Source organism: Aedes albopictus, chromosome 2 (genome assembly GCF_035046485.1).
Source record: "Aedes albopictus strain Foshan chromosome 2, AalbF5, whole genome shotgun sequence".
NCBI lineage: Eukaryota > Metazoa > Arthropoda > Insecta > Diptera > Culicidae > Aedes > Aedes albopictus.
Window position 1 is genome coordinate 59,883,607 of NC_085137.1, and position 24,095 is coordinate 59,907,701.

The 24,095-nt window shown below is 40.4% G+C and overlaps 3 protein-coding genes across 3 annotated transcripts; 2 read left to right on the forward strand and 1 right to left on the reverse strand.

Moving 5' to 3' along the window:
* The first annotated feature begins 841 nt into the window (after positions 1–841).
* LOC109407322 (voltage-gated purine nucleotide uniporter SLC17A9) lies at positions 842–3,062 on the forward strand. The gene is made up of 4 exons (XM_019680315.3): positions 842–1,278; positions 1,350–2,130; positions 2,272–2,488; positions 2,560–3,062. Exons 1-4 carry the CDS (start codon positions 1,196–1,198, stop codon positions 2,805–2,807), a joined length of 1,329 nt encoding a protein of 442 aa, XP_019535860.2. The 5' UTR covers positions 842–1,195; the 3' UTR covers positions 2,808–3,062.
* A 360-nt stretch (positions 3,063–3,422) lies between these two features.
* On the reverse strand, positions 3,423–13,433 carry LOC109421641 (elongator complex protein 3). Its single transcript, XM_019696153.3, has 3 exons — positions 13,284–13,433; positions 12,966–13,207; positions 3,423–4,858 (listed from the first exon to the last, which is right to left on the reverse strand). Exons 1-3 carry the CDS (start codon positions 13,303–13,305, stop codon positions 3,473–3,475), a joined length of 1,650 nt encoding a protein of 549 aa, XP_019551698.1. The 5' UTR covers positions 13,306–13,433; the 3' UTR covers positions 3,423–3,472.
* A 309-nt stretch (positions 13,434–13,742) lies between these two features.
* On the forward strand, positions 13,743–15,889 carry LOC109421642 (uncharacterized). Its single transcript, XM_029871279.2, has 4 exons — positions 13,743–13,946; positions 14,013–14,525; positions 14,613–15,050; positions 15,111–15,889. Exons 1-4 carry the CDS (start codon positions 13,848–13,850, stop codon positions 15,237–15,239), a joined length of 1,179 nt encoding a protein of 392 aa, XP_029727139.2. The 5' UTR covers positions 13,743–13,847; the 3' UTR covers positions 15,240–15,889.
* The last annotated feature ends 8,206 nt before the right edge of the window (positions 15,890–24,095 follow it).

Genomic DNA, 24,095 nt, shown 5'->3' on the forward strand with positions numbered 1-24,095 from the left:
TGTTCTCAATTTATCTCTAATCAGATATATTAGAGCCTATTTAGATTGAAGAAAGAACACATTTAGTATTTTTCTGTGGTTGTATTGTAAATTTTACTTATTTTCCTCTATATGGGTAAAAATTTCAACCCGGTGTAACTTAATTCGCCGTAAGAAAATGATACATTTTATAACGTCGTAATAAGTATCAATATATTGTTGATAAACGTTTAAAAATTCATTCAATTCGGTTCACTGGTTTCCGAGATATGACAGTTCAAACATTAGTTGTCTAAATAACAGTGTTTCACCCGAACGGTTCTAACTTTGCGAAACATTAATCAATCGAGCCCAAATTTGTGCCAATGATGCACATATAATAGGTTGACAAACAGTCAAAATTTGAGATTTTTTGATGCACTCTATGAAAAGTTACGGCATGTTGAATTTTTTTTGTGGGAGAAAAAAAGTTGCCTATCCCAAACATTTTGGCCATCCCCTGTAGGAGTCCTGCCGAGATGGTTCCACTTCCCTAGTTATTGTCGATACTGTAGCGAACCGCCAGGTCATCGTTGTGAGTGTAGGCATCGTGTACCCTCAAAATCACAAATAAAATGTGTTGAAGTTCGAACTACTTGTTAGACCAGGACTACAGAAGGTAAGGTCGATGATCGACAACACTCTGTTCTAACTAAAGGTACTTTTGGTACCGCCATTACAAATCTATACCAAAGTTATCGCATTTATCGAAGATACCCCGTTTCACGGTACCTACAAATACATCGTCGCGTACATACCCGTCAGTGTGCTAGAATCTGTCTATCGGACAGCTGAGCGCCAGCGTCGCAGATGACAGATCCCGTAACGAAAGAAAAAAAATCGACTGTCTTCTTTACTGATGCTGCTACATCCTATAGGATGAACTTTCATTGCAAAACGCCACAGTGTTTCTCCTGTTCGAAAAGAAAAACATTCACCGTGGCCGCATAGTATAGCTAAATAGCTGCAGAACACCACTCTCTATTAGTCTACTGCTGGTGACTACTAAAGTTTGTCTAGTTGGCGTTTAGTATTAACGACAATATCGAGCTTGTGCATCCGAAGACAAATAAAATCCTTTCAACCATGAAAGAATTTTAGAAAAGCGTACACTAGTAGGCTGTGAAAATATCGGACTGGATTGGCTTAAAGGGGTAATAAGAAACAAGGAAAAATCATGGTTAAGCCTACTCCGATGGAAGAGAAGCTCAAGTATTCGCTGCTGCGAGACTTGAACGATAGCCAGAGTATATGGACCAGGTAAGTTGATGCGTTCGGTTGCTTTGTTCATTATCCTGAGACGACGCTAATGCAATGTTGTTTGTTTCAAGAAACGAGAAACGAACATGGTTTCTGACGCTGCTGGCCGGAACCTGCATGCTGTACTCAACGCGAACCACTATGCCCCTACTGGTTCCAGCAGTAGCATCCGAACGCAAATGGAGCAAAACGGACTCCGGGACGGTGTTAAGTTCATTCTTCTGGGGATACACGCTAACCCAGGTGCTGGGAGGCTATCTTAGTGATAAATTCGGCGGACAGAAGGTGGTACTGCTGTCCGCCATCGGTTGGTCTCTCATCACATTCTGGATGCCAAACATCATCACATCGGCGTCGTACCTATCGAGCTATTCGATTCCGTTCATTGTGGCCGTCCGCATCGTGAATGGAGCCTGCCAGGGAGTGCATTTCCCCAGCATGATTAGCATCACTAGTCAAAACCTGAATGCGTCGGAGCGAACGAGCTTCTTCAGCATTCTCACGTCCGGATCGGCACTGGGTACCCTACTGACCGGTATCCTCGGGTCGTTCATTCTAGACTACTTCGGATGGCCGACCGTGTTTCGGGTCATTGGATTCCTGGGGTTGTCGTGGACACTGTTTTTGCGATACTACACCATGGCTACCGATCGGAACCGGATCATCAATCTGTCGCAACCAAGTCGGATTTGTTCGAAGTTGGGCCACTCGGAAACGGTTCCTTGGCTGAAGCTGTTCGGCAGGACATCCTTCTGGGCCTGCGTTCTGTCGCATGCCTGCGAGATGAATTGCTTCTTTGTGCTGCTGTCCTGGCTACCGACGTATTTCCACGAAAATTTTCCACATGCTAAGGTAGGTGCTCTATACACTAAAAAGAACACATATCTGACATTTAACGACTAGTCAATACGACTCTCCGAGCATTGCATTTCTGAAATACCCTTTCAATGATTTATTTTTTTTTTTTTTTGTTTTTTTTTTAACTAATTCTAGGGTTGGGTGGTGAACATGATTCCCTGGCTGGCCCTACCGCCCGTTACCATCCTGGGCAAAGCGCTCACCGAAGCACTGATCTCACGACAGTGGTCCCTGACAAAGATCCGGAAGCTTGTGCAAAGCTTCTGCTTCCTCGGACAGAACGCCGCTCTGTTCATCATGTGTCACACCGAACAGTTCAACACTGCCCTGGCATGCATGTCAATTATAATCGGTGAGTAGATAAAATATTGGTTGATTTAGGTACAACTAACTAGTTTCGATGTCTTCTTTCTCCCCAACTAGGCCTATCCGGTTTTCACAACAACGCCGTTACCGTAAACCCCCAGGACCTAGCACCGAGCCACTCTGGAAGTGTATTCGGTCTCATGAACACCGTAGGAGCGATCCCAGGATTTCTGGGCGTCTACCTGGCAGGGCACATTCTCGAACTTACACAAAGCTGGTCGGCCGTGTTCAGTACGGCAGCGGCCATCAACACCGTCGGGTGGTTCGTCTTCACAATCTTTGGAAGTGCCGAAGCGATTATTTAGGAGGAACAAACTTGAACCAGACGCGACGCGGAGGATGATCGGGGACGATGGAAGACTTAGCGAATTTTTTAACAATTGTGTATTTATAGATATGGTGAATAAAATCCGTGACTCATTCCTAGCTGCAATTGAAAATGTACCAAAACTGCGCTCTCGTCGAAGCGACGCGAGGTGCGAGACCGGATTGGGTCGAATAAAATTTGTGAGCATGAACAATTTCCAGAATAAATCATTTAAAACTGTATCGTGAACGTACGTCTACTGGTTTTTATTTTATTGTAAGGATTAGGAATGCGTTCTGTAATAGCTACTCTTTTGGATAGATCTGCCACAACTCATCATTGTTGTTCTTTTTTTTTTAACGGTTTGATAACATGATTCTTAAGAAAGACTTGTTTTTTTAGAATTGGTCCAGGAATTTTACTTGATTTGCTTGGGCAATAGATGCTCCCAGTTAATAACTGTAGAAGTACCCATAGAACACTTAACTGAGAAGCAGGTTTTGTCCTAATCAGGATGATACGCCAAGTAGAAAAAGATGATACATAACAAATGACAGGCTTTCTTTGGTTTCTAATTTCAAAACCCGTCCATTTCTGCACAGCACAATCCAGATCCGGTTATATTGCCCTATTTATTGAACTCAATGGACTCTGACACTTACCTTAGACCAGCAATTTGGACATGTAGGGCCCATCCAACTCGTAGCCCATTTTGCGATAATAATTCCTCGTTCCAACACCGGAAATCACGGCTAGCTTCCGGCTGCCATGCTCCTCCCGAGAAATTCGCTCCGCCTCTTCCATCAGCAGCATTCCGAATCCCTGGTGCTGGAACTTGGTGGGATCTCTCGCGTTCACCGGCACAACCGACCCGTAAACGTGCAGTTCCCTCACTATCGAACAATTGTCCACCAGCTCCGGTCGGAACGTATCCGGCGAACACTTTCGCAATCTCAGCAACCCCACCAGGATGTCTTGCTTGGGATCTTCGTAAGATAAGAAAGTTTCCCAACCACCGTTAGCTACGTAATCCCGTCGGATCAATTCAATCTCGTACGGACGAACTTTGTTGTGAATTTCCTGGATTCCGACCTCGCGTGTCCGAACATCCCGACAGTCCGTTCCCAGATCTTTCATCCGAGCCAGTGCCAGTTCACGAAGATTTCCATGCTCCACCCCAGAGCTGACCAGCGGCATCGGAATGTCACGCTGCACCCGGTAAACTCGCGTCCATGGCGGAACCAGCGCCAGAATCTTCGCGACCAAATCCACCAGAGTCGACGGCGGATAGCTCTTGTAACGACCGGTCTTCCACAGTTCGTACAATCCCGTGCCACGAATCACAAGCGTGGGATAAATCTTCAACCCATCCGCTCGGAAATCCGGATTCTCGAAAAACTCAATAAACTGCTCGATGTCCCGCTCGATATCCACATTCGGCAAATCGGGCATCATGTGCGACACCACCTTAAATCCAGCATCCTTGGACATCTGAAAACTCTCGCAAGTAGCCTTCACCGTATGACCGCGATTTGTATCCCTCGCCACATCCTCATAAACCGACTGCACTCCAATCTCCAGCCGGGTGCAACCGTACGACAACAGGTCCGACAGATGCCTCTTCAAGCAGTAATCCGGACGAGTTTCGATCGTAATCCCTATACATTTGGTGTGAGATTTCTCCGAATAACGCACCGCTTCCTCCACGCTCGAACTCGTATGTCCGGAAAGGGCATCGTGTAGATTTCGAATAAAGTAATCCCTATATTCCTCCGGCAGGCACATAAACGTACCGCCCATCACAATAAATTCCACTTTGTCCACCGAGTGCCCCAACTGTTTTAGCTGTTCTACGCGGTGCCGTGTCTGCAAGAAGGGATTGTAACGTGCTCGTATAGCACGCATCGATGTTGGTTCGTAGCCGGTGTAGCTTTGCGTGGAGTACTCGAAGTCACTGTCCGGACCGCCAGGACAGTACACGCAAATGTTTCCCGTCATGTTGATGTGGGGACAGCGGTGTGGTTTGCACATGACCGCTACGACGGCGATCTGTAATGATAAAATTAAGAAACATATATTCTAGTACGCATTTATTTAAAACAATAAAGTAAGGGTTTCAATTAATTAATCTTAATGCCTGTGTGATAGAGATTTGGATAGGGTTTTTTTTAACTGATTTATATTTGTCTATTTAAGATATACAATCTTGAGCACTCAATATGCACATGAAAACCCTTCCAGAGGGTTTGGACATTGTACCGAATTATCGTCACTACACTTATTTATAAGTTACTTGATATGAAGTAAATGTAAATGTTCCAAAATCTTGTCAAAGAACTACAATGTCCTTAAAATAATAAGATTGAACAATTGTCCCTCGAATTCTGTTTTCATCTAGTCCACGTCTATTTTGGGGTTCATCTCGAACCCACGCTGTACTTCCCTTCCGAAGGAAAAACTCACATTTTGCGAATTTGTCGGGAGTGGGATTCGATCCCAGATCCTCGGCGTGATAGTCAAGTGTTCTAACCATCACACCAGGTCCGTTCCCCCAAAAAACTGAATTCGTATGCGCTAATTCCCGTTATATCAGATGGAAAATGACTAATAATTAAAGATATTCCAGCTTACCTTTGCCAACGACTCATTAAATGGAAGCCAAAAGATGTAGACTATCGTGAAGTTCTCATACAAAATACAAATTTAGAAAATATAATTTTATTTCACATCACTGATCCATATTTTTAAAATTAATACATGTATTGAAGGGCCACATTGAACTGATTAAATAAAGCATACGGATTAGAAGGATGTTATTTTTTATTTGTTTTATAAGCCTAGCAGCACACTTCCGTTTTCTAAAATCTGTTTGTTCTGGCAAACTTTAATTCACATCATATAAAAGCTCTGTGGCACTTCGAAGTTGGATCTCACTGCTACACAATGCTCCAAGTGGATCAGAGATCTCAACGGTAAAATCTCCGGATATCTAAGAACCCTGGAGGAATCACGGGGGAAATTTTGGAATTACTGTAGGAATAACTCATGCTATGCAGTTACAGCTGAGATTCTTACAAAAAATACTAAATACTGTGATTCCTTTAGATATTTCCTGGGGTTTTTACTTAGAATTATAATTGGAAATCCACAAGAAAAAAAATCAAGAATTCTTGCTAGGATTGCTGGGCTTCATCTATGAATGTCTGGTGGAATCCATTAGGAAAGTCTTGCTGAGACAAAGAACAGGTGGATACAGTATCTGTACTATGTACTCTGCATCTAACATTTAACAGGATTATGCCAACTCGCCAATATTACCCTCCTCCGACCAACTGCTATGAATGCTTTACGTACGGTCATGTTGCATCAAAATTCAAAGTCCCTAAGTGCGTCCCTAGTGCGATTGAAGATCGATAGAAACATATCTGCTGTGGCTGCCCGTAGGCTGATAGAAGGAAATGGTGCAACAAAGTTTAACGAAGTCATGGCAGCCGGTCTATCCAGTGATTTATTGAAAAAGGAAGAAGAATTTAAGACGAAAGAAGAAGTTAAACAAAGAGAAGAAGAGTTGAAGAAATAATAAGTAGTGAACGAAAAGATGAAATGTTAGAGGAAAATGGAAGCCGTACGCATCACAGTTTAGAAGAGAAGGACCGCGAAATTGAAGAAAGGATACTGAAGAATGATGCAACGCTATGTTAAAACCATCGAAGAGCTGTCGAAAAAGATCGAGAGTAAGGATGCTTACATTCGTGCTCTGGAAAATAAAATGAAAGCCCATCAAATCATCACCATAACAGTTGACTTTGCAGAAGAGTCATTTACATGGGCACACAAGAACTCAAACGCCCAAGGAAAGGTCGATCTAAATGTGCTGTAATTTCTGAGAACACAGTCAATGTTTCTGAGTCAGACTCATCCGACTCAACGACTCCAACTACTAAAACGCTACTTCTGGAAATTACACAGTCAACATCATCCTAACATAATAGCTCACCAAGAAGTGAAATTAAGCAAAAAAAAATTTAAATTGAAAAAGAATGAGGTGGAGGTGGTGTAGCCCTAATCGTTCTTGAGGGTTTTGAAGTAAGACATATACGTCTGCACACCACTATCGAAGCAATTGCCTTAGAAATCGGTTTTCCATTTTATACAACAGTCTGTTCATTGTACCTGCCTCCATATACCGAAGTGGATAAAGCAGAATAAGAAGCTCTGTTACAGCAATTACCACGACTTGCTATAGTCCTAGGCGATGTAAACGCTAAAAGCGGATTATGGAGCGGACAAAATGAACATTCACGTGGTAGGATGATATCATTAGTAGGTACTAGAAGATCAGAACTTTGTAGTGCTTAACGATGGAAGCTTAACATTGTTTTTTCATCAGGGAAAACATAGTCCCTCCACTTCCGACATTTCCGCATGTAGTCCTGAATTAGTTAATAAATTAGACAGGAAAGTAGGTGATGATCTACATGGCAGCGACCATGCACCAATATTTGTTGGGAAGTTCTCATCAGCATCGAAACTAAAACGACGCGCTTGTTGGAAAATGTCTGAAGCAGATTGGCCGACATTTGAAGAAGAAATTGGAAAAAAATGTTAATCATGACCGCTTCTACAGTGTTGAAAAGTTAACTGAGTGTATTGTTAGTGCAGCGAAGAAATCCATACCGAAATCTTCTGAAGACATACCCAATTGTGCTGTTCCATAGTGGTGTGATCGTGTTGCCAACGCTGTTGAAAGGCGAAGAAAATATCTTAGGGTATGCAAACGAAAAAGTTCAGATAGAGACAGTGTAGAATTTGCAGTAATTCATGCGGAATTCCAAAAAGCGTGGAACGAGGAAGGTCATTGCTGAAGAAAAACGATAAAAAAAAAGAAAAACGAAAGTCATCGGAAGAATATGTATCATCTACCAATGAGGCAACACCTGTCAAATATATGTGGCAAAAAATACGAATGATCAGCGGGAAACGGTCGAACAGCAACATACGTGGCATTCAAATTAACAATTCAAGTACCACCAATCCACAACAGATTACCGAGCATCTCGCGTGTCACTTTAAGAAAGCATCTTCAGACGCAGCTGATGATGAAAAATTTCGTCGAAGGAAAACCAGAGTGGATACTTCACCCGTTCACCTATCTGCAGAGGAATCAAAATACACGAACGAATTTAGCATCCATTAGCTTCTTTATCAAATAGATCAACTCAGTGGCACATCTCCAGGTCCAGATGAAGTGCATACCGTAATGCCTTAAGCGCCTTCCTTTTTATGTAAACAGAAAACAGTTAGATGCCTACAACTATGTGTGGACTTCCAACGTGTTTCCATCGACATGGAAAGAAACATTGCTCATCTCAATCCAAAAACGTTGAAAAATTCCTAATGATCCCCACAACCTACATCCTATCATCTCTCCAGCTGCGTCCTTAAGCTCTTCGAACGGATGATAAACAGAAGGCTGATGGATGCATTGGAAGATAAGGATATCTTTGGTCAACAATAAGCTGGCTTCAGGAAAGCAAGGCAGACCTTGGACACGTTGACAAAACTTGAACAATTGTGACGTAGAGCGGTGGCAAACAAACAACAGACTGAACTGTTACTCCTGGATATTGAAAAGACATAAGGTACACCGGGGCAAGTTGAAACGGGTGGAGCGAGATGAAACACGAAGTTCTGGAATAGATTTCAATACAATTTAGAAATTTTTTTTTTCGCTAAAAGATTGTTTGAATCAAAAACTATGTGTTATGGCGATCAAACTGTTTATCATCATTAGAAAACTTCATTTTAACCCGCTGTTTCATCTTGCCCCACCCGTTTCAACTTGCCCCGGCGTACCTTATGACAGAACTTGCCGTCGGCTGATTCTTGAAGGATTGTGTGAAGCTAATTTCGGTGGAAGGATGGCCAAATTCTGCTGCAAATTTCTCGAGGAACGCACATTCAGAATTTGTTACAACGGACATACGTCATCGCTGAAAAAGTTGCAAAACGGAGTCCCTCAAGGCTCCGTTCTGGCAGTAACATTCTTCTTGCTGGCAGTAAACAGTAAGAGCTTTTAGTTCGAATGTTTTGCATACCCACCGTAAATTGCAAAATAGAAATGTGGAGTAAAAGAACGGGTTTTAAAATTTTAATACCCAAAACATTTGCCATGCATATATGTAACAAACGTTTTCATAAACGACAGCAGCCATCACTAAACTACAGAGGTGAAGTTTTGAAGTATGTTAAAGCACATAAAGTGTTAGGAATTTGGATATATTCACGATTATCCTTTAAACAACACGTGTCAGCTTTACAAACGGAAGGACGGAAAGTTTCAAACATATTAAAATGCTTGGGAGGACGAGACTTAGGTATCCTTCGGCAGTACTCCTCCCGAAGATGTTGTACATTGAAATCATCTCCTTTCGAATGGACAACGTCCAGAAATCTGCATCGTCGAGACAGTCGAGACTCGTCGGTCACACCATAGACTAATTTCACACCGCTCTAAAACATGGCCATTTGATGACCACGGCGGAGCCAGCACAATGTGAATTTTGTGGAGTTCCAATCACCGTGGAACACATCATGGTGGACTGCAGGAAATACGACCAAGCTAGAAAAGACTGCGGTATTGCTGATTCGCTATTCATCGCCCTTGTCATCTCATTAATGAAAGGAAAAAAACTATTTTGGTATTTTGGTGTGGGATTAGGGTGTTGGTACAGACTTGACAATATCAATGCTATTCAGATGCAAAATAATTTTAAGGCTCAATAGTGAATTGCATACCTTCCAAAACCAAAAAACAATAATCCACAAAATACCACGCAAGTCAAAGAAAGAAAAAGCGCCCGATTGTTTATTTTGTCAATTATAACAAACGGAAACTTCTACCCTCTCCGACTCGCCAGTCACCCGGAAAAAAATGTTCCTTCAGTTCTGGAAAATATATTATCCCCAATTAAGCCTTTAATCGAATTGTCCGCGTGGTCTTGTAGTACCCCTACTAGGTAAGAACCAGTCATTGCCATACATATTAAATGCTAGACATGACCCCATGGATAGCATTTGCATATGTAAAAGCTTTGCTGATGTGACTTTCCTATTAGACAATTCTCTCATCTCATGTTTGTCTTCAAAACCTTGTCAAATTGAAGTTCATAAAGAATACATTACAAGGTTCGAATTCCCATAGAATGAGATCATTCATTCGCACTACAACACCATAGGAGATAATATCACATTGGCTGATTACAGTACAAATGCGAAAAATCTCCCTTTTCCCCCTATCCGCAACCCGGGGACGCGCCCTGTTGGATTTCGAAAGCCTCGGAGAATATTACAAACCTTCAATGGCATTCCCATACACTAACCCACATTGCCCATTCAGGGGTCTGACTGGGCCTATTACCCTCCCTCAGTTTGTAATATTCTCACCAACTTGGAATTATATTTTCCCGACACATAAATGACTTCGACAAATGTTCGATATACTATGCAGCATCATGATCAGTATAACTATATCAGATGACTTGAAGATCTGATTTTTACAGAATTATTTGCCATTGATTATACATTCAGCTATTCCAATCATTACTGCAAAGCACATCGACCACATGCCTGAAATCAAAGCTTCCTGGAAGATATAATCCAAGCCCAGGGAATTTGTTAAAAATACTGATATATACCTCCAAATTTGATATGTAATCCGGACCCGAATGACTTCCATTCAGTTAAAGGGTCCTCAAAATAAATTAAGGTACACCGGGGCAAGATGAAACAGTGGGTTAAAATGATGTTTTCTAATGATGATAAACAGTTTGATCGCCATAATACATAGTTTTTGATTCAAACAATCTTTTAGCGAAAGAAAAATTTCTAAATTGTATTGAAATCTATTTAAAAACTTCGTGTTTCATCTTCCCCCACCCGTTTCAACTTGCCCCGGTGTACCTCAATAATTATAATCTATTCGATAGCATTTTTGATCACAACAGATTCCTGCACAAATTTCTCTTGGAATCTCCGCAAGAATACTTGCTGGGTTCCCTTCAGGAATTTCTTATGTGGTTCCTCTAGAGATCCCAATAATTCTTTTTGGAATTTATCCACTGGGATTGCCTCTAGAAATTCTTACTAGGATTCCTCCAATTATTCTTGATGGAATTGACCCATCAACCCCTGTTGTAACTTCTCTATGGATTCCTCTAAATATTAATCCAGAGATTTTTTTCAGGAATTCCTTCCGAATTTTCCTAGGAATTCTTCCAAGAATTCCTCTTTGTATTCTTACTGGAAATCCTCTTCAAATTCTTTTGACAATTGCTGCTGAAATTACTCCTAGAATGCTGCTGGGATTCGTGGTGAAAATCCTTCATGAAGTCTTGCTGGGCTTCGTCAAGCAATTCCCGCTCTTACTATTCCAGGAATTACTGGAGCACTCCTTAAGGTATCAGTAGGTCGGCTCCAGAGCCGCGTTTCCATTTGGGAAATTTGTGTCATTCTTAGAGCAAAAACTGCGGAAATACGAACTGGAAATGCGTGAGAAATTTCATCAACAATTCAAGGAGAAATCCTTGTGAGATTTCCAGAAGAAATCCCAGCAACAATTTTTGAAGATATTCAGAGAGGAATTCCTTGAGGACAACTCGCCGAATTCCCTAAAGCTAAAAAATGAGCCTAAAGCGATCATCGGAGAAATTTCTGGAGGAATCCTTGGAGAAATACATGGAGAAATCTCAGCAGAAATTTCTAGCAGAAACTCATTTTATAGGTAATTTCAAGAGGATTTCTCTCTAGCGGTTTCTCTTGAAGTTCGTTTAGGGATGCTTGCTGGGGTCTCCACCTCCAGTTAGCCTAGTGGTTATGGCTATGGTTCGCCAATCCGGAGATGGCGAGTTCGATTCTCGTTCTAGTCGGGAAAATGTTCTCGACTCCCGTGGCATAGTGTATCATTGTCCTTGCCTCACAATGTACAAATTCATGCAGTGGCAGGCAAAGAAAGCCCTTCAATTAATAACTGTGGAAATGTTCAAAGAACACTAAGTTGAAGCGAGGCAGGCCAAGTTCCAGTGGGAACGTCGAGACATAAAGAAGAAGAAAAAGGATGCTTGCTAGGTTTATCCGAAAATTTCTCCTCCCTAGGATTCCTTCAGTCAGAGATTTCTTCAAGAATTTCTTTAAGAGGTCCTGGAATTCCTTCAGCAATTATTACTAGATTTTCTTCGGGAATTCTTGCTGAGATCTGTCAAGCATTTTCAGCAGGAATATGTTTTTTAATTCTTTTAGTGAATTTTAACTTAATAGCTAGTTCTTCACACTGCAGTAATATCTCCAATTACTGGTCTAGCTAGACAGTCCTCCAAAAATTCCTAGGATTCTCTGAAGATATTAGATGGGAAACCCAGAAAAAAACATCCTGGAGAATTCCTACCAGAAATGTCAGCAGTAGCTAATTCAATTATCTCAAGAGGATGTTCAGTAGGAATAGAAAAATTCTGAAGAAATCCATTAATAGATTTCGGCAGGAATTTCTAGTGTTGATACCAGAAGATTCCTGAACGAACCCTTGTTAGATGATTTCCAAAAGTAATTTCCAGAGGAATCTTTGGACAAATCCATGGACAAATCTATGAACCATAGGTATAGGAACCATAGAAAAATAAGGGATAAATTACTGGAGGAATCTATGGATAAACTCCTTGAGTTGTCTCAAGAAGATTTTTTGGAGGAATCAAAACAGGAAACCTTGAAGGATTTCTAGGAAGCAGGACATCTTGAAGGATCGAAGCAAGTATCCTTGGATCTGAAGGTATCCTTGCTTGGAGTAATCATTCGAGAAATTATTGCGGGAATTTTCGGGAATAAATCCCTGGAGGAACTAATAAATAAATATTTTGAGGCGTATAAAATACGACAGACATCCCATGGGTTAGTCATTTAGTGAGAATTTTGGAAGAACCGCGAAAACAATATTTTACAGGTAGGTACTCGAGTAGAACGCTCTGATTCTAAGCGGTTGAAGAATCAGGTAACCGAGAGTCGGCTCCAGAGGCACGTTCTCCTCCATTTTGGAAAATTGTACCAATAAATTAAAAGTAAAGCAACATTGTAGCCAGCAGTCTATCGAGGTATATCCAGTACTCACCCCACTGGCGGTCCGAATCGGTTTCGCCTTCAACTTCGGTAGCAGGATGGGCTTAGCCTCCTGCGGCACCGCAGCAATAATGTCCACCAGCCGGGGAGCGCTGTCCAGGCCATAGTTGGACGCGAGGCGCGTTTTCAGCCGATTTAGGTTCACATCCTTGCCTTCGCGGTGCGCCTTCAGCAGCTCCTGGATGATCTCACCGACCACGATCAGCATTCGCTCGTCGCGGCTCAGGCCAGCTCCTGCGGAAGGGTGAAGAAAACGATGGAATTTGATATGGATTACGATCGGATGCAGCGTAATTTATGTTGTACTTACCCAATGGCTTTTTCTTCGTCATAATCGACTAGTTTTAGTAGCAAAAACTATGATTTAAGAGGGAAATTCTTAAAAATCTCTAAGAAAATAAGCCGAACGAGCCGCGACAACGCAAATGTTTTTATCTGTTTGACAGATAGAAATGCATGCACGCTGACAGTGATTGGTTCTGTTCAAATAAGTCAACAAAGATTAGGTCAATCGCGGATGGCATTTTCATATCTTAAAATGCTCAACAAGTTTTTTTTTTATTTATTTGTGGTACGTAATGGTTGAAATATAATCACCATCAATTAGTTATTAATACACCAATTAACGCAAAATAAAACATTGTAATTCATTTAAGATTTTAAACACAGTTGACCTAACAACTTCAACACCAACAAGTCCATCCGCCGACCCCTCGATCCAGACGACTGCAGCGCCTCCGGTGTCGGGAGCCGCAAACGCCTGCTGTCATCGTGATAAAAATTGCATCTTTGTTTACATACATTTTTCATCGGAAATTGAGAAAACACGCACAAACTATAAAATATTAGCAGTTTTTCAGCCAATTTTCTTCAAATGGCTGCAGGATGTAGCAAGTCGTTTGCATCCAAATACGAGGAGGAGCTGTACTACGATGTGGAATACGAGAATTTCTGCAAAAACTTCGAGTTTTCGGTGAGTACTTGCTGGGCCTTGAAATCGGGGCGGATTGTTTACATTCAAGTGGTATTCCACCGGCAGAATTCCTCCTCCTGTTGGATTTGCAACGGATATTATGGACCAAGCTACGGGGAACCACTTTGCGGAACGTGCCATTCGTTTATTTTCCCTAATCACCCGAACGAAGAAGCCGAAGGACTAGTGACGGAACTTTCCGACGATGAAGACTCCGGCAATGATGAGCCTCCGGAGAATGGATCGAAGGACCGTGCCGATGACGATGATGATTCCGATTACGATCTGGTGGAACGACCCCGGCCGTCTGCACCTCGCAACCTGAACCAGTACTTAGACATGCTCTCCCAGCCAAGGGAGTCGGACGAATCCCAGCAGAAGATTTGCTCCCTTCCGGTGGAGGTCCTGCTGTCGATATTCTCCTATCTGGATGATTTGTCGCTTTGGAACGTGAGCGAAGTTTGTAAGCAGTGGAAGCGGATTCTGGAAGTACACACCCCGCAGCAGATGTGGAAAAAGTATACAAAGGAGAGGTGGCCTCTGTTCCAGCAGATTTCCACCATTCCGAACTGGTTGCACGTAAGTTTTTCTTGACTATTATAAGCCCCTCGTGAAATCGTAGTTGTGACAATTTCGAATATATTCTAAACAAAATTTATCCCGTAGATGTACGGTGCACTGATGAACTCATGCTTCTGCCGAACCTGTCTCATTCAAATGGCCCTGAAGACGCCGATGCGCGGACGGGTCAACCACATCCGAGCGAATCGATTACGGAGTGACATCCGTTCTCTGGATCTGGATGCCACCGAAGGTATCGATGCCGTAGCGCTCGATAACCAGCTGTTCCACTGGCAGGCATCGATTCTGGGCCCAGCCGGTAGCCCCTACGAAGGGGGCAAGTTTTTCCTCTACATTGTGATTCCTTGCTCGTACCCGATGCTCCCGCCACAGGTTCGTTTCCTGACGAAGATCGTTCATCCGAATGTTTCGCGCCACGGCGACGTGGGAATCGACATCATCCAGCACAATTGGTCGCTGGCTTTGACCATTTCCAAGCTGCTACTTTCGGTTCAGAGCTTACTGACGGATCCATTCACTCAGGTGAGGAAATATTCAAATAATTCCTAAGTTTAAAATTCATCATACAAACAATTCTTACAGATTTGTATGGAACCCGAACTCGGAAGGATGTACGAGAATGATCGACCCAAATTTGAAGCCCTTGCGAGACGATGGACTTGGAAGTATGCTATGTACGAAGTCTTACCACCGCTCGAGGGGCTATTGTAGACGACAAAAACTGCATCACACCATACCAGGTAAGTCAAAATTAGGCCACAGAAACCAGAACCAAGCGGCACACTTTCTCGGATAGCGCAGGCGTTATAATAAGTTCAATTGCTTCTTAAACTGCTTAAATATCCTTAAAAAAAACTCGAAAGATGGAAATGTTTCCTAACGCATAGTTACTAATGGCAGTCATGTGCCCGATAAAAAATCCTAAACTGCAAAAGTGGAATTAGTTAAGCAATAATTTATTCAGCTATCATAAAAGAAATTATTTATTTGCCTGAATTTTGGTTCCGAACTGGGCGAGCACAAACAACGATTATAGATGAGCAAATCAGCCGATTGCACATCCCTAGACTAGGCCGAGGCTGTATGCTTCGGTTCAGCTGTCCCATTCCCTACCAGCGTTACATATTTCATGACAACACGCCCCCTGGCATGAATACCAAAGATTGCGCTACTACATGGGATGTGAGACACGTAATCATCTATATAAGAGCTTTGGCGATAAGCGAATACCGAAGCTTTACATTTGGAATGTAGTGCGGGGAAAATATGCCATGATCGACGCAGAAAAAGACAAATTTACCTTACTGAAACCCCCGTAAACACCCTATCGATGTGACTGAATAAATTTGTGGAAATTGTGAGTTGGACTGCGGTCGTGTTATTGGTTGACCGTGGTTGATGATGACCCGCCCTTTAGCATATTATGAAGATTTTATGCTTTATACCTACTTATCCGTTATGCTTTATATAGCAAGCTGTTGGTGAACAATCTTAGCAACATCATTGTAACTCACAACTCCTAACATCCTTTTCACACCTAAGTTGTTGGTCAACAGGGATAATAGTTTTTTGATAGTCTTTCTAATACAGGGATACAGTAAACGTTTTGATCCCCTTCACCTTGTTTCCGACTGACAGAATGCTCCTCAGAATCACAGTTAACATCTTGGTTGACACGATACAAGAACTTGTCCTGCAACTCCATCTTGAACGATGTATGGCGAATTACCTCTCAGTTGCAGGAAGTCGAGTTATTTGTATATTTAGCTTTTAACCATATGCCGAGCTGCAAAACGGTGAGTCGATAAGGAGAGCGTTCAACATAGCTCTGGTCCTCACTTGTTCCTACCTCATGCTTCCACGGGTCAATCGAGGGAAACGACCGCCAGCTAAGAGTTGTGTGCTTAGCTGGTAATGCAGCTTGGGTACTGTTGTCATTCTGACTTCAGCTAGATTGAGGAGGTCTCGAACGTCTGATCACCAAGGAGGTGCGGCTCGAGCAGTATCTGTTCTAGCATCCATCGGCTGAGTATGAAATGTTCCTTCATCTTAAGCATCATTGGCGTAACTAGGATTTTTTCCTGGAGGGGGCCCAGGGGGGGGCCTGACTTGAGATGAATTTTAAGCGGGATGGGATGTGAATATGCAAATCAGTATTGTAGTTTTGAGTAATCAAAATGACTGTTTTGGATTTGTTTATAGTTTCGTATACTAGTATCCTATAATAGGAGTACGAACAATTCTTCCAAGATTTTTTTTTTCCATAGCTTGCTTCAGTGATTCCATCATGGTTTCTTCCAGAAATTAAATCAAGAATTCATCTAGGGATTCCACTAGACAATTTTTCGAGGATTTTTCCTGGGATATCTTTAGTGGTTCCTCCAGTAATTGTTCCAGTGCTTTTTTCGAGGTTTCCTTCAGGAATTTTACCAGAGATCCTTTAAGGTAGTTCTGCAAGTATTCAGAGATTTCTACAGGAATTTCTCCATATATGCCTTTCAGAATTCCACTAGAGATTGTCCCAATTATTACATCTGGAATGATTCAAAGTATTTCTGCAGAAAAGTATTCCTGAAATTATCTTAGAAAGTTTTACTTAGCGATTATTAGGGATCCTAGTATTCCTTCAACAGTTACTGCAGACATTGATTTCTTCATTTTTTTTTTATCCAGAAATATTCCTACAAAAATTCTTCCAGAAATTCCTTTCCAAATTCCTCTAACAATTTCTCCAGGAATTCCTTCAGAAATTTCACCATGGATTCCTTCCAGAATTCCTCTAGAGATTCTTCCAGGAATTCATTCAGGGATTCCTCAAGGTATTCATTTAGGGATTCCTCCTGGAGTTCTTTCATGAATAGTTCCACGGGATTTCCCCAAGATTTCCTATAGAGATTTGTCCAGGAATTCCTCCTGAGGTTCTTCCAGAAATTGTTTCAGGGATTTCTCCAGGTTACTTTCCAAGAATTACCCCAGGGATTATTCCCAGTAATTCTCTAGAAATTCCTCTAAGGATGCCTCCAGGAATTCCTCAACAGGTTTCTAAAGAATTACACCAAGAATCACTTCATAAAATGCTCCAGGAATTGATCCAGGAACTCCAATAGGAATTCCTTCAGAAATTACTACCGCAATTCCTCCTGGAATTCCTCCAAAAATTCCTCTGGGAATTCCTCTAGAAATTTCTCTTGGAATTTCTTCAGAAATTTCTCTTGTTATTTCCTCAGAAATTCCTCCAGTTATTGCTTCCAGAATTTCTCTCGAGATTCCTCCAGGAATTCATACAAGAATTCCTTCAGGAATTCTTTCAGGGATAGTTCCACGGAATTTCCCCAAAAAATCATTTACAAATTTATCCAGGAATTCTTCCTGGGACTCCGCAAGGAATTTGTCCAGAACTTTCCAGGCATTCCTCCTGAGGTTCCTCCAGAAATTGCTACAGGGATTCCTCCAGGGAGTTTTCCAAGAGTTTTTCCAGGGATTCTTTCAATAATTTCTCTAGAAATTTCTCTAAGGATTCCTCTAGGAATTTTTCAAGAGGTTTCTCCAGAAATTTCCCCTGGGAGTTTCTACATGGACTCATCCCGGGATTTCTCTAGGAATTCATCTAGAGATTGCTGCGGGAGTTCTCCTAGAGGTCCCTCCCAGAATTCTTCTAAAACCTCCACCAGGAATTCATCTAGGAATTTATCCAGAGACTGCTCCAGGCATTAGTTCAGGATAGAGGGTCTTGCCCGGGATTTCCCGGGGCAAAAATCCCGGGATCTAAAAAATCCCGAATCCCGGGATATTTTTTTCGAATATCCCGGGATCTCCCGGAAATTTAAAAAAAAAAAGAATATTGTTTTCTACTAATATATAACTGTTCTCTCAAAATCTTTTTACCAATATTTCCTTTTTTTTCATTAGATTCTATACTATCTAGTAGGTCTAATGGCCATATTTTCTAAGGTCTTTTCGGAAAACTATCAGAATGTGAATTCTGAAGATTTATTCAGTCTATTTTTAAGTTGTTTTGGTAATATCCCTATAATTTATTACCCTTTTTGCAATATTTTTAGTAGCACAGCTATTACTGACATATTTCTTCAGCAAACTTGATGCTAGATGAAGCTAGATTCCTGATTCAGAAGTATTACATATATTTTTCAGATGTTCCAGGAGAAATACCTTAATCTATATATGGTTTAGGATATGGGCGGTGACGCATTTTCTACAGAATTACGGCGACAAGTGGCCCAAATAATTCTTGGTGGTATCATTCGAAGACCTTTTGAAGGCTTATAAGTCAAGAATGCTGGTAAAAAGTTTCCAAAGAAACTTCTATAGATTTTTTACAGATCAAAATATCATCGTGTTAACCATACCGTATGCGATTGTAAAAAGGTTTTTTTTTTGCTAAGAAAGTTTCTATTTATAATTGGGTTCTTTAGGGGTATCCGGATTATTTCAGATTCGGATTCTCCGGCCGAAAATTAGTCGAAATCCAAAATTTCATAATTTTTGGAGTCCGGGAACTATTTTTAAAATGCATTTAAAGTTTGTATGGGGATTTTTTTTTGTTCGGGTCGAACTGTCATTTTATCAATTGAACTGTCATTCTATCCACGAAAATTAAAACTGTTTTGTTAATTTAAACATCAAAATAAAGGTATTTGAATCTAATAAAATCACGTTATACTCAGAAAAATGAGCTCTTTCGATTAGGCTGCAGAAAATAGCAATATTTTATTCATTAAACAACCCAATTGTAAAAAAATCTGATATGCCCAGATGGCATTCATAGCAAAAACATCTGCAGAGGCTGCTGAAAGTTGTGGTTTTGTCAAAAATAGCGATAAAAATATCAGTGGAATTTTTAGATGGAATTGTCGAAGTCGTGTGAAAACCAAGAACATCCTGGATGATTATAGGCGTCTCTTATGTATTTCTTGAAATAATTTTTGAGAGCTTCCAATAGAAATTTTAAAATCACTTTACCAAGATGTTCCACCAATCTCCGCCAAAGAAATTCTTAAATTTATTACCAGAAATAACATAAAGAAAGACCTCATGGATTTATTTAACAATTTCTCTATGAATTCTGTTGAGTCTCTCGAAATAAACAGACGATTAGCAATGATTTAAAATAATCCGATGACAATTTTTATTGTAATTCCATCAAGATTTTTTTCATGCTTTGCATGCTTAAATGTATCAAGGTTATTCCGTGTTTCTCAAGAAATTTCCTAATCAATCTCTTTACAAGTTCTGTTAAAACTTCAATCTGACAAACGAAGCATGATAGTTGAAGATAACTTATCCCAGAAGCAGATGCCCACTTCATTATACAATTTTCAAACATCCTTGTCATTTCATTTCGGATTGAAAAAAATAGCTTAATATTCTTATTCATTTTCATACTCATGTAACCAAGGCCCCCGTGGGCTGCCTGTAAAAAATAAATAAATCCCAGCTACGCTAATGTCTAAATCATCAGTTTTAATAGGACAAATATTGGACATTTTTGTTGCCGAAAAAAATGTTTTAGGATTAGGAGACCTCTAGTCCAGGAAATTCTTCAGGGATTCTTCAAGGAAATTCTCCAGGGTGTCCTCCAGGGATTTCTTATGAATTTTTTCGAGAGATTTCTCCAGGAATTGATACAGGCATGTCTCCAGGAATTTATCCAGGGAAACCTCCAGCCATTCCTCCAGGATTCCTTCAGAAATTACTATCGCAATTTCTCCAAGAATTTATCTAAAAAATTCTCCAGAAATTCATAAAGAAATCCCCCCAAGATTTCCTTCTGGAGTTAATCCAAGAATTATTCCCATAACTCTTCCTGGGATTCCTGCATGAATTCCTCCTAAGATTTCTCTAGGAATTCCTCCAAATATTTTTTCAGGAATCCGCCAGGAAATCCTCAAGGGATTCATTTAAAAATTTCCCCAGAAATTCTTTCCGGAATTTATTCAAGTATTATTCCAGGTATTCCTCCTGGCATTCTTCCAGGATTTCATCCAGGCATTTCTCCAGGGACTCCTCCAGGATTTCTACCACGAATTTCACCAGGAATTACCCCAGGTATTTCTTCAGGAATACCTCAGGGAATTTATTCAGGAATGGATCCAGGAATTTCTTCAGCAATTTCTTCGGAAATTCGTACAGCAATTCCTTCAGGAATTCTTCCAGAAATCCTTCCAGGGTTTCCTCCAATAATTAATCCAGAAATTTCTTTTCCACGGTTTCCTCTACACATTCCTCCAGGAATTATTTCATGGATTCCTCCAGAAATTCCACCAATGATTCCTGCATTAATTCTTCCAGAAATTACTACCCCTTCAGAAATTACTACCGCAATTTCTCCAGGGGCTCCTTAAGAAATTCCCCCATAAATTCCTCCCGGAGTTTTTACAGGAATTATTCCAAGAATTCCTTCAGAGGTTCCTGCATGAATTCCACCTGAGATTCCTCTAGGAATGCTTTCAAGGATTTCTTCAGGAATCCTCCAGGAAATCTTCCAATGATTCCTTCAGAAATTTCCCCAAAAATTTCTCTGGGAATTTATCCAGGAATTGTCCCAGGCATTCCTCTAGGATTTCATCCAGGCATTTCTCCAGGGACTCCTCCAGGAATTCTGCCAAGATTTACCCCAGGTATTTCTTGCAAGATTTACCTCAGGTATTTCTTCAGAAATTCCTACAGGAATTTCTTCAGAAATTGATCCAGGAATCCCTCCAGGAATTTCTTCAGAAATTTCTACAGAATTCCTCCAGGAATTTCTGCAGGAAATCCTTCAGAGATTGCTGCAGATATTCTTTCAGGAGATTCTTCAAGAATTTCTATAGGATTTTTTCCAAGGGATTCCTCCGGAAATTCTTGCAGGTTTCCTCCAGGAATAATCTATGAATTTGAACTACAGGGATTCCTCTAGAAATCCGTCCAGGAGTTATTTCACAGATTCCTCCAGAAATTCCATCAGGAATTCCTATAGGAATATAGCAGAAATTCCTCCAGAAATTCTTCTGGGAATTCTTCTAGAAATTTATCTTGGAATTTCATCAGAAATTTCTGTAATGCTCCAGGCATTACTCCAGGAACTTCTCCAGGGATGGCTCCTTCAGAAATTTCTCCATTAACTTCTCCAGGGATTCCGCCAGGAATTTGTCTAGAACATTCTCCAGGATTTCCTGCAGAAATACATCTAGGAATTACTGAGAAAATTTGCTTATGATTTCACAAAAAAATGTGTCTACGATGCTTCGTTCTTGAGTTATGATTTTTCAAAGTAGGTGGTGTCTGTGGAAAATGTTTGTTTTCCACTGGAGTTTTCCGGAAAATTAGGCGACCTTGATTTTTTTTCAATTTAGCTTTTGTTCATATCAACCTTCAAAATTTTCGTATCAATTTGTGCGATAATTTAAAAAATCCCCCAATGCTCCAGGCATTAATCCAGGAACTTTTCCAGGGATTCCGCATGGAATTTGTCCAGAAGGTTTTCCAGGATTTCCTCCAGAAATACTTCTAGGAATTCCACCTGTGATTTCTCGCAGAAATCCTCCAGGGATTCCTCCAGGAATGCGTCCAGAAATTCCTCCAAGGATTCATCCAATTTTTTTCTAGTAATTTCTACAGGGATTTCTGATGCGGATTCTTCAGATTTTTTTCCTGAAATTACTCTCATAATTGCTCTTTAGATTCCTCCAGGTATACTTTCAGAAATTTTTTCAGGGATTCCTGCAGGTATTCCTGTAATGATTTCTTTCGAAATTTCTCTCGGGCTTTTTTTCAAAAATGAAATGTCAAATGTTCAAATGAAATATACAGCGGTTAGTTCAATAATTTCAGTAACCGTTCAAAATCTTTTTCAGGGATTCACCCCAGGGTTGTTTTTAGGAAAACTTGTAGATTTTTTGAATAATTTGAAGGATTTCTAGAGGAAATCTTCCAGCGATTCGCATTGGAATTCTTTTAGATAATATTAGAGTGACACAGAAGCCAAGAAATTCTCCAAGAAGTCATCCAGGAATTCTTTCACTATAATCTCCGAGAAATCTTTAAGAAGTCCAATCATGAATACCTTCAAGATTACCCATTGCAGCACCATTTAAATATATTAAAACTTCCTCAATGACCATTTTAATTTGTACATTGTTTGATATATGCACAAATACCCCTGGTCCACGAAATAAAAGAAATTAATAGTGACCGACTAGAAATCATCTCCAGCATGGTTTTAATGAATACACTCGCGTTTACGCTTCAGCTACATGGATCATTTCTTATTATGTGACATCAATTCTCACTAGGTATTCAAAAACTTTTGCTGGAATTCCATTGCAAATTCAACCAGATTTTTTCCCACATGATACTTGAATTCCACAAAGAAGCACATAACCATATTTTGCAGTAATGCTGCTAGAAATTTGAAGTATCCTTAAAAATACCCATCAAAGAATTCCTGGAAATTATCATTTAGATTTAATTTCTCAGCGATTTAAAAAAAGAAGATGTACAAAGCATTGCTATTTATATAATTCTGGTTATATTATATTGCCAAACAAATTAACTAATAACATAGACCATTTTGAACAATGATCATGTAAAGAGTGACAAGTTGAGAATAGTCTCCAATAAATATTATGCCAAATAAATGTCTATTATAGATCTATGTTTGTCACCACGACAGTTTTTTTCTAATTTCCATATATAATGTCTTGACAAATTTCTGGGGGAGGCTGGTGGATTCTGGGGGGGGGGTCTGGCCCCCACCCAAGTAACACAGAAAACATCTTTGAGAATAAACTTAAAAAAAGACGTTGTAGTATAGTACTATAATCGTATTTGAACACATATTATGTTGAAATCATGTTTTAACTGTGTTTGGCAATAACAAGTTACTGAAAAATGTTATCATCCTCACTCCAAGTTAATATAACGTAAATTTAACGTTGGATACACAAGATATTTATATCACCGTCTTCCTTCAATTGAAGATGTTTTGTATAACATCAGCAGTACATAGTTATAACCTTTGAGATCAAACATATTATTAAAACGTTGTTTTTACGTACTAAATACGTTCATGTACAACATTATTAGTTTTCTATCTCTTCTCACTGATTTGATCATTATTTAAGAAACATCTCTTTCACTTAAAAATACAAGGCAATCCAAATACGATTGCAACTTTAATTTTATGGTTTGTGGATTGATCCTGCTACAAGTATGCTAAACGGGGTAACTAATGGGTATGTTAATAGTCTCTAAAAACTTGGCGCAGACCAATCAGCAGATCACAGTCACCATGGCTCGAAAGATGGACGCCACCATTCAACTTTATTTACATGGCAGGCCTCCCGTCACCTAAAAATCACTGGGGATACTTACCTGGTGGCTAAATCTCCCTTACCAGCACAGTTTTTAAACTATTTTTATCCCGTGAAACAAACGAAATCAATTAATTGGTATTCGTTCTAGGAAACGCACTCCAACTTTGTTATTGTTATACCTATGTTCAAAACAGGTCATCCAAAACCAAAAATGACATCGTCGTATGCTATTGAGTAGTAGATGTTCAAAATA

What these genes read in the sequence shown, in the direction of transcription:
- LOC109407322 (XM_019680315.3), top strand. Translation starts at nt 1,196, where the DNA reads ATGGTTAAGCCTACTCCGATGGAAGAGAAGCTCAAGTATTCGCTGCTG. An exon ending in AGCCAGAGTATATGGACCAG is followed by an intron (nt 1,279 to 1,349) that starts GTAAGTTGATGC and finishes GTTTGTTTCAAG; the next exon opens with AAACGAGAAACGAACATGGT. An exon ending in ATGCATGTCAATTATAATCG is followed by an intron (nt 2,489 to 2,559) that starts GTGAGTAGATAA and finishes CTCCCCAACTAG; the next exon opens with GCCTATCCGGTTTTCACAAC.
- LOC109421641 (XM_019696153.3), bottom strand. Translation starts at nt 13,305, where the DNA reads ATGACGAAGAAAAAGCCATTGG. An exon ending in GACGAAGAAAAAGCCATTGG is followed by an intron (nt 13,208 to 13,283) that starts GTAAGTACAACA and finishes ACCCTTCCGCAG; the next exon opens with GAGCTGGCCTGAGCCGCGAC. An exon ending in CGATTCGGACCGCCAGTGGG is followed by an intron (nt 4,859 to 12,965) that starts GTGAGTACTGGA and finishes TTATCATTACAG; the next exon opens with ATCGCCGTCGTAGCGGTCAT.
- LOC109421642 (XM_029871279.2), top strand. Translation starts at nt 13,848, where the DNA reads ATGGCTGCAGGATGTAGCAAGTCGTTTGCATCCAAATACGAGGAGGAG. An exon ending in GCAAAAACTTCGAGTTTTCG is followed by an intron (nt 13,947 to 14,012) that starts GTGAGTACTTGC and finishes TTCCACCGGCAG; the next exon opens with AATTCCTCCTCCTGTTGGAT. An exon ending in CCATTCCGAACTGGTTGCAC is followed by an intron (nt 14,526 to 14,612) that starts GTAAGTTTTTCT and finishes TTTATCCCGTAG; the next exon opens with ATGTACGGTGCACTGATGAA.